Source organism: Cyanistes caeruleus, chromosome 39 (genome assembly GCF_971803275.1).
Source record: "Cyanistes caeruleus chromosome 39, bCyaCae1.hap1.1, whole genome shotgun sequence".
NCBI classification, from domain to species: Eukaryota; Metazoa; Chordata; class Aves; order Passeriformes; family Paridae; genus Cyanistes; species Cyanistes caeruleus.
In genome coordinates, this window is record NC_141740.1 from 357437 (window position 1) to 367370 (window position 9934).

The 9934-nt window shown below is 48.3% G+C and overlaps 1 protein-coding gene across 3 annotated transcripts; it reads right to left on the reverse strand.

Moving 5' to 3' along the window:
* Positions 1 to 1227: 1227 nt before the first annotated feature.
* On the reverse strand, positions 1228 to 9535 carry ELOB (elongin B). Of its 3 annotated transcripts, none has more exons than XM_086872182.1 (4): positions 9476 to 9535; positions 7217 to 7351; positions 6137 to 6245; positions 1228 to 2470 (listed from the first exon to the last, which is right to left on the reverse strand). In XM_086872182.1, the coding sequence occupies exons 1-4, from the start codon at positions 9476 to 9478 to the stop codon at positions 2358 to 2360; spliced, it is 360 nt and encodes a 119-aa protein (XP_086728308.1). In that variant the 5' UTR covers positions 9479 to 9535; the 3' UTR covers positions 1228 to 2357. The 3 variants fall into 3 exon arrangements, with proteins under 3 accessions (XP_086728308.1, XP_086728309.1, XP_086728307.1); XM_086872183.1 differs by lacking the exon at positions 1228 to 2470 and adding an exon at positions 2503 to 3926; XM_086872181.1 differs by lacking the exon at positions 1228 to 2470 and adding an exon at positions 4251 to 4640.
* Between the last annotated feature and the right edge of the window lie 399 nt (positions 9536 to 9934).

Sequence of the window (9934 nt, forward strand, 5' to 3'; positions counted from 1 at the left end):
CCCCTCCCCCACCCCCTTTTATGCCCCTCCCCCACCCCCTTTTATGCCCCTCCCCCACCCCCTTTATGCCCCTCCCCCACCCCCTTTATGCCCCTCCCCCACCCCCTTTATGCCCCTCCCCCACCCCTTTTATTCCCCTCCCCCACCCCCTTTATTGCCCCTCCCCCACCCCCTTTTATGCCCCTCCCCCACCCCCTTTTATTCCCCTCCCCCACCCCCTTTTATTGCCCCTCCCCCACCCCCTTTATTGCCCCTCCCCCTCCCCCCCCCCCCGGATTTTGGTTGGTGGTGGGGGAGGGGCTTCGTGGCGGTGGGGGAGGGGCTCAATGGGGGGAGGGTCGGTTTGGGTGGGGGAGGGGCTTAAGTGGGGGGTGGGGTCACTCTTGGGGTGGGGGAGGGGTCGAGGTCACTCAGGGGTCACTGGGGTCACTCAGGGGTCACCACGACCCCTCCCCCCACCCCCTCCCCTCCCCTCCCCCCCCCCAGCGCCGCTCCAGGTACGTGTGGGGGGAGGGGCCGTGAAGCTCCGCCCCTCCCCCCCCTCCAAAATAACCCAGGACCCCTCCCCCACCCCCCAAAAAAACGAGGGGAGGGGTCCCCAAGCCCCTCCCCCACCCCTCCCCGGCCCCACCCCTCACCCCTCTCTTCTCTTGCAGCTCCGCCCCCCTCGAGGCTCCGCCCCCTCCGACTTCAGGCCCCGCCCCCCCTTCCTTTCATGGCCGCGCCCCTTTGGTGGCCACGCCCCCTTTTGTGTCCTGATTTCCCGCCTTTTTTTCCAAGCTCCGCCCCGTTTTGAATCCTATCCCCGCTTTGGCCCCGCCCCCTTTTCTTCCTGGCCCCGCCCCCTTTTCCGCTCCTCAAGCCCCGCCCCCTCTTTTATTTCGTGTTTCCGGTTCCTGTTTTACATTAAAACGGCCCAAAAATGGAAAAGTGGGCGTGGTCTCTGTGTGGGGGGGCGGGGCTTGGGGAAGGGGGCGGGGCTTGGGGCGGGGGGCGGGGCTTGGGGTGGGGGAGGGGAAATGGGGAGATCCCAAAAAAAAAACCCCCAAAAAATCCCCAAAATTTCCAAATTTTTTCCCCCAAAATTCCTGAAAATTCCTTTTTGACCCCAAAATTCCCCAAATTCACCCCAAAAATTCGCTCAGAGCCCCCCGGGCGTCTCCAGGAATTTTTATTGGGGGGGAGGGGAAAAAATTCAGGATCCGCCCCCTCCCCCACCCCCGGTTTTTACCCCTCCCCCACCTCCCAAAATTCCCCCCAAATTTTCCCAAAATTCCCCAAAAATCGCCCAAAAAAAATCCCAAAAATTCCCCAAAAAATTTCCAAAAAATTCCCTCAAAATTCCCAAAAATTCCCCCCAAAATTCCCAAAAATTCCCCCCAAAATTCCCTCAAAATTCCCCAAAATTCCCCCTTAAAATTCCCAAAAAAATTCCCCAAAATTCCCACAAAATTTCCCAAAAATCGCAAAAAAGAAAACCCCAAAATTCCCAAAAAATTCCCCAAAATTCCCCCAAAAATTCCCAAAAAATTCCCCCAAATGCCCCCAAAGATTCCCAAAATTCCCCCAAGATTTCCCAAAAAAATTCCCCAAAAATCCCCGAAAATTCCCCAAAATTCCCCCCAAAATTTCCCGAAGTTCCCCAAAAATTCCCCCCAAATTCGCCAAAAATCGCAAAGAAAATCCCAAAAAAATCCCAAAAAATTCCCCAAAAAATTCCCAAAAATTCCCAAAAAATTCCCAAAATTTCCCAGAAATTAAAAAAAAAATCCCCCAAAATCCCAAAAAATTCCCCAAAAATTCCCCCAAAATTCTCGATCATCGCCCAAGAATTTCCCAAAATTTCCCCCAAAAAATTCCCAAAATTCCCAAAAAAAATCCCCCAGAATCCCCAAAAATTCCCTCAAAAAATCCCCAAAACTCCCCCCCAAAAAACCCAAAAATTCCCTCAAAAATTCCCAAAAATTTCACAAAAATTCCCCCAAAATTCCCAAAAAAATCCCAAAAAAATCCCCAAAAAATCCCAAAAATTCTCCAAAAATTCCCTCAAAATTTCCCAAAAATTTCACAAAAATTCCCCAAAAAATCCCCAAAAAATTCCCCAAAAATCCCAAAAAAAATCCCAAAAAAATCCCAAAAAAATCCCAAAAAATTCCCAAAAAATTCCCAAAAAATTCCCCAAAAATTCCCTAAAAAACCCAAAAAATTCCCAAAAAATCCCTAAAAAATCCCCCAAAAATTCCCCAAAAATCCCAAAAAAATTCCCCAAAAATCCCCAAAAATCCCCAAAATCCCCAAATGTCCCCGAATTCCCAGGAAGTCCCGAAAGGGCCGGGATTTGCCCCAAATTTGGGCTCTCAGGGCAGGGGGGGCTCGGTGGCGGCGCCGGTCGAGTCCTGGGGTTTCATCACATCCGGCAGCTCCGGGGGGCTGGAGAACGGCTCGATGCGGAGCCCCTCGAAGGATTCCTCTGCAAAACGGGGGGAAAGTCAGGGAAAATGGGAAAAAAACACAAAAAAACGGGAAAAAACAAAAAAAAAATCATAAAAAATGGTGAAAAAATGGGGAAAAAATCATAAAAAATGGGGAAAAAATCATAAAAAATGGGAAAAGAACGGCTCGATGTGGAGCCCCTGGAAGGATTCCTCTGGAAAACGGGGGGAAAGTCAGGGAAAACGGGAAAAAATGGGGAAAAACCACAAAAAACGGGAAAAAACAAAAAAAAAATCATAAAAAATGGTGAAAAAATGGGGAAAAAATCACAAAAAATGGGGAAAAAATGGGGAAAACCGGTTCAATCCGGAGCCCCTCGAAGGATTCCTCTGCAAAACGGGGGGAAAGTCAGGGAAAACGGGAAAAAATGGGGAAAAACCACAAAAAACGGGAAAAAACAAAAAAAAATCATAAAAAATGGTGAAAAAATGGGGAAAAAATCATAAAAAATGGGGAAAGAACGGCTCGATGCGGAGCCCCTGGAAGGATTCCTCTGGAAAACGGGGGGAAAGTCAGGGAAAATGGGAAAAAATGGGGAAAAATGGGAAAAAACGGGAAAAAACAAAAAAAAAATCACAAAAAATGGTGAAAAAATGGGGAAAAAATCACAAAAAATGGGGAAAAAATCATAAAAAATGGGGAAAAAATGAGGAAAAACCGGTTCAATCCGGAGCCCCTCGAAGGATTCCTCTGGAAAACGAGGGGAAAATCAGGGAAAATGGGAAAAAATGGGGAAAAAATGGGAAAAACGGGAAAAAACAAAAAAAAAATCATAAAAAATGGTGAAAAAATGGGGAAAAAATCATAAAAAATGGGGAAAAAATGGGAAAAAATGGGGAAAAACCGGCTCAATCTGGAGCCCCTCGAAGGATTCCTCTGGAAAACGGGGGGAAAGTCAGGGAAAACGGGAAAAAATGGGGAAAAACCACAAAAAAATGGGAAAAAAGGGGAAAAAACAAAAAAAAAATCATAAAAAATGGTGAAAAAATGGGGAAAAAATCATAAAAAATGGGGAAAAAATCATAAAAAATGGGAAAAGAACGGCTCGATGCGGAGCCCCTGGAAGGATTCCTCTGGAAAACGGGGGGAAAATCAGGGAAAATGGGAAAAAATGGGAAAAAACCGGAAAAAACACAAAAAAACGGGAAAAAACAAAAAAAAATCATAAAAAATGGTGAAAAAATGGGGAAAAAATCATAAAAAATGGGAAAAGAACGGCTCGATGTGGAGCCCCTCGAAGGATTCCTCTGCAAAACGGGGGGAAAGTCAGGGAAAACGGGAAAAAATGGGGAAAAACCACAAAAAACGGGAAAAAACAAAAAAAAAATCATAAAAAATGGTGAAAAAATGGGGAAAAAATCATAAAAAATGGGGAAAAAATGGGAAAAAATGGGGAAAAACCGGCTCGATGCGGAGCCCCTCGAAGGATTCCTCTGCAAAACGGGGGGAAAATCTGGGAAAATGGGAAAAAACCACAAAAAACGGGAAAAAATGGGAAAAAATGGAAAAAAAATGGGGAAAAAAATCACAAAAAATGGGGAAAAAATCATAAAAAACCGGCTTGATGCGGAGCCCCTTGAAGGATTCCTCTGCAAAACGAGGGGAAAATCTGGGAAAACGGGAAAAAATGGGGAAAAACCACAAAAAAATGGGAAAAAACGGGAAAAAACAAAAAAAAAATCATAAAAAATGGTGAAAAAATGGGGAAAAAATCACAAAAAATGGGGAAAAAATGGGGAAAAACCGGTTCAATCCGAGCCCCTCGAAGGATTCCTCTGCAAAACGGGGGGAAAGTCAGGGAAAACGGGAAAAAATGGGAAAAAAACGGAAAAAATGGGAAAAAACAAAAAAAAAATCATAAAAAATGGTGAAAAAATGGGGAAAAAATCACAAAAAATGGGGAAAAAATCATAAAAAATGGGAAAAGAACGGCTCGATGCGGAGCCCCTGGAAGGATTCCTCTGCAAAACGGGGGGAAGTCAGGGAAAATGGGAAAAAATGGGGAAAAACCACAAAAAAATGGGAAAAAAGGGGAAAAAACAAAAAAAAAATCATAAAAAATGGTGAAAAAATGGGGAAAAAATCACAAAAAATGGGGAAAAAATGAGAAAAGAACGGCTCAATCTGGAGCCCCTCGAAGGATTCCTCTGGAAAACGGGGGGAAAATCAGGGAAAACGGGAAAAAATGGGGAAAAAACGGGAAAAAATGGGAAAAAATGGAAAAAAATAGGAAAAAAATGGTGAAAAAATGGTGAAAAAATCACAAAAAATGGGGAAAAAATGGGAAATAAATGGGGAAAAAATCATAAAAAATGGGGAAAAAATGAGGAAAAAACGGGAAAAAAATGGGGAAAAAAAAGAGAAAAAAATCACAAAAAAATGGGAAAAAAACGGGAAAAAAATCTCAAAAAATGGAACAAAAAATCCCGAAATTCCCGAACCTCCCCAGGACCCCCCCAAAATTTCCTTTTAGGGACCCCAAACCTCCCCAAAATCCCATTTTGGGGACCCCCTGCCCCATTTTTGGGGACCCCCAGCCCCATTTTTGAGACCCCCAAACCCATTTTGGGATCCCAAACCCCTCCAGGAACCCCCAAAATCCCATTTTTGGGACCCCCACCCCCATTTTTGAGACCCCCAAACCCATTTTAGGGACCCCCCAACCTCCCCAAAATCCCATTTTTGGGGTCCCAAACCCATTTCAGACCCCCCCAGCCCCATTTTTGGGGTCCCACCCCCATTTTTGGGGACCCCCACCCCCGTTTTTGGGGTCCCAACCTCATTTTTGGGACCCTAAACCGATTTTTCAGCCCCCCAAACCCCATTTTTGGGGACCCCAAACCCATTTCAGCCCCCCCAGACCCATTTTTGGGCCCCCCACCCCCATTTCAGGCCCCCCAAACCCATTTCAGACCCCCCCAGCCCCATTTTTGGGGTCCCAAGCCCGTTTTTGGGGTCCCCCACCCCCATTTCAGGCCCCCCAAACCCGTTTTTGGGGACCCCCAGCCCCATTTTTGGGGTCCCCAAACCCATTTCAGACCCCCCCAAACCCATTTTGGGGACCCCCAGCCCCATTTTTGGGGATCCCAAACCCCTCCAGGACCCCCCAAACCTCCCCCAAACCCATTTTGGGAACCCCCCCCCCCCCATTTTTGGGGTCCCAAACCCATTTCAGCCCCCCCCAGCCCCATTTTTGGGGTCCCAAGCCCGTTTTTGGGGTCCCCCACCCCCATTTCAGGCCCCCCAAACCCGTTTTTGGGGACCCCCAGCCCCATTTTTGGGGTCCCAAACCCATTTCAGCCCCCCCCAGCCCCATTTTTGGCCCCCCAGCCCCATTTTTGGGGTCCCAAACCCATTTTTGGGGACCCCCAGCCCCATTTTTGGGGTCCCACCCCCATTTTTGGGGACCCCCAGCCCCGTTTTTGGGGTCCCAAGCCCATTTCAGACCCCCCCAAGCCCATTTTTGGGGTCCCAAGCCCGTTTTTGGGGACCCCCAGCCCCGTTTTTGGGGTCCCAAGCCCGTTTTTGGGGACCCCCAGCCCCATTTTTGGGGTCCCAAGCCCCTTTTTGGGGACCCCCAGCTCCGTTTTTGGGGTCCCAAGCCCGTTTTTGGGGTCCCAAGCCCGTTTTTGGGGACCCCCACCCCCGTTGCGCAGTGCCAGCCCCACGGTGGCCGGGGCCTGTGGCCGCGCCGTTTGGCTCGTGAAGCCGCAGTCGCCCAAAGTCTTGGAGTCCTCCAGGAGCTGATCGTCCTGAGGGGGGCAAAAAAGGGGAGAAATCACCCCAAAATCTGCCTGGAATTACTCCAAAATCACCCCAAAATCTGCCTGGAATATCCCAAAATATTCCCAAAATGTGCCTGAAATTACCCCAAAAATATCCTTAAAATACTCCCAAAATATCCCTGGAATTACCCCAAAATCACCCCAAAATCTGCCTGGAATCAGCCCAAAAATATCCCTAAAAATATCCCAAAATGTGCCTGAATTTACCCCAAAAATGTCCTTAAAATATTCCAAAAAAGTCCCAAAAACATCCCAAAATGTGCCTGAAATATCCCAAAAATATCCCCTAAAATATCCTTAAAATGTCCCAAAATGTGCCTGAAATTCAGCCCAAAATATCCCTGAATTCACCCCAAAATCTACCTGGCATATCCCAAAATATTCCCAAAATGTGCCTGAAATTACCCCAAAAATATCCTTAAAATATTCCAAAAAAATCCCAAAAATATCCCAAAAATATCCCAAAAAAATCCCAAAATGTACCTGAAATATCCCAAAAATTTCCTTAAAATATTCCCAAAAACATCCCAAAATCTGCCTGGAATCACCTCCTAAAACATCCCAAAATCTGCCTGGAATCACCTCAAAAACATCCCAAAATCTGCCTGGAATCAGCCCAAAATAACCCCAAAATGTGCCTGAAATCACCCCAAAAATATCCTTAAAATATTCCAAAAAAATCCCAAAAATATCCCAAAAATACCCCCAAAAAATCCCAAAAAATCCCAAAAAATTCCCAAAAAAATCCCAAAAAAATCCCAAAAAATTCCCAAAAAATCCCCCAAAAATCCAAAAAAAATTCCAAAAAAATCCCAAAAAATTCCCCAAAAAATCCCCAAAAAATCCCAAAAAATTCCCCAAAAAATACCAAAAATTCCCAAAAAATTCCCAAAAATTCCCCAAACCCCCCTAGACCGATTTAACCCCTCGTTGCCCACCTTGTAGAGGCGCTGCTCCTCGGGGGGCCGGTGCAGGATGCCCTGCACGATCCTCTTCAGCTCCAGCACGGTGGAGGATTCCTTGGCCTCGGTGAAAATCGTGGTCTTGTGGCGCCGGATCATCAGGAACACGTCCTGGGGGGGTGGGCAAGCGGAAATGGAGGGGTGGCTAGTGAAAATCGGGGGGTGGCCAGCGGAAATCGGGGGGGGGATGGGGGGTGGGGAGGGGGAAATGGGGTTTGGCCATCAAAAAATGGGGTTTGGCTACTGAGAAATGGGGTTTGGCCACCAAAAAATGGGGTCTGGCTACTGAGAAATGGGGTTTGGCCACTAAAAAATGGGATGTGGGCATCCTAAAATGGGGTTTGGCTACTGAGAAATGGGGTTTGGCCACCAAAAAATGGGGTTTGGCCACTAAAAATGGGGTTTGGCTGATGAGAAATGGGGTTTGGCTACTGAAAAATGGGATGTGGGCATCCAAAAATGGGGTTTGGCCACTGAAAATGGGGTTTGGCCGCCAAAAAATGGGGTTTGGCCACTAAAAATGGGGTTTGGCTGATGAGAAATGGGGTTTGGCTACTGAAAATGGGGTTTGCCATCAAAAAATGGGGTTTGGCCATCAAAATATGGGATTTGGCCACTAAAAAATGGGGTTTGGCTACTGAGAAATGGGGTTTGGCCGCTGAAAAATGGGGTTTGGCCACTAAAAATGGGGTTTGGCTGATGAGAAATGGGGTTTGGCTACTGAAAAATGGGATGTGGGCATCCAAAAATGGGATTTGGCTACTGAGAAATGGGGTTTGGCCATCAAAAAATGGGGTTTGGCTACTGAAAAATGGGGTTTGGCCATCAAAAAATGGGGTTTGGCTACTGAGAAATGGGGTTTGGCTGCTGAAAACTGGGGTTTGGCCACCAAAAATGGGATGTGGGCATCCAAAAATGGGGTTTGGCCATCAAAAAATGGGATTTGGCTACTGAGAAATGGGGTTTGGCTGCTGGTAAATGGGGTTTGGCCACTAAAAATGGGGTTTGGCTGATGAGAAATGGGGTTTGGCTACTGAAAAATGGGATGTGGGCATCCAAAAATGGGGTTTGGCCACTGAAAATGGGGTTTGCCATCAAAAAATGGGGTTTGGCCATCAAAATATGGGATTTGGCCACTAAAAAATGGGGTTTGGCTACTGAGAAATGGGGTTTGGCTGCTGAAAAATGGGGTTTGGCCACCAAAAAATGGGGTTTGGCCACGGAAAATGGGATGTGGTCATCCAAAAATGGGGTTTGGCTACTGAAAATGGGGTTTGGCTGATGAAAAATGGGGTCAAAATGAGGTTTGGCCACCGAAAATGGGGTTTGGCTACTGAGAAATGGGGTTTGGCTGCTGAAAAATGGGGTTTGGCCACCAAAAAATGGGGTTTGGCCACGGAAAATGGGATGTGGGCATCCAAAAACGGGGTTTGGCTACTGAAAAATGGGGTGAAAATGGGGTTTGGCTACTGAAAAATGGGGTCAAAATGGGATTTGGCCACAAAAACTTGGGGTCAAAATGGGGTTTGGCTACTGAAAATGGAGTTTGGCCACTAATAATGGAGTTTGGCCACTGAAAACGGGGTTTGGCCACCGAAAATGGGGTTTGGCCACTAAAAATCAGGGTCAAAACGGGATGTGGGCATCAAAAAATTGGGTTTGGCTACCAAAAACGAGGCGTGGCCACTAAAAACTGGGGGTTGGCCACTAAAAATTGGGGGTTGGCTACTGAAAAACGGAGTTTGGCCACCGAAAAATGGGAATTTTAGGGGGGTTGCCGTTGAGTTTTAGGGCGTGGCCGGTGACTCTTGAATGGCGTGGCCACTAAAAACGAGGCGTGGCCACCAAAAAACGGGGTCAAAATGGGGTGTGGCCACCATTTCAGAGGGCGTGGCTAATTAATTGAGCGTGCTAATTAAAAACGAGGCGGAATTTGCATAAAAAGGGGCGGTTTTGAAGGGGGTTAAGGGGCGTGGCCTCCGTGAGGGGAAAAGGGGCGTGGCCTCCGTGAGGGGGCGGCTCTGAGGGGAAAAGGGCGGGGGGGGGGGGAGCGAGGCCCGGGCGTTTTTGCCGCGCAATTTTTCGGGAATTCCGGGATTTTGGAATTCCGGGATTTTTTTTCCCCTCAATCCCGAAAGTTCCAGAACAGCCCCAAAACCCGCGCGGAGCCTCCGCTTCCCTTCCCCACACCCTCCCCCCCCACCCCCGCCCCCCTTTCCCCTCCCCCGCTCTCACCATGGCGGCCGCTCCCTCAAAGCGCCGGGTCCGCCGCGATCCCAGCGGCCCCCGCGGCAGCGCCGGCGGCGCGCAGGCGCGCGGGGTGCGAAATCACGCGAGACCCGCCGCCATCTTGAGAAGGTCGAGAAGACGAGAGTGGGAAGGGCGGGAAAGCCGCGCCGCCATTTTGAGGAGGGAAAAAATAAAAAGGGGCGAAATTCGGGGGGGAAATTGGGGGTTTTTTGGGCGGATTTTGGGGTTTTTTGGGGGTTTTTGGGTGCGGCCGAGCGGATTTCGGAGGGATTTTGAAGGAATCCCCGTGTGGTTTTGCTGGCGCCCCTCCCCCACCCCTTTTAAAGGGCGTCACCCCCAAAATTTTTATTAATTGGGGGGTGGGTGGGTGGGGGAGGGGCGTGACCCCTCCCTTCCCCTCCCCCCACCCCCGGAGCGGCGTGGGCGAACCCGTCGGACGGCGTC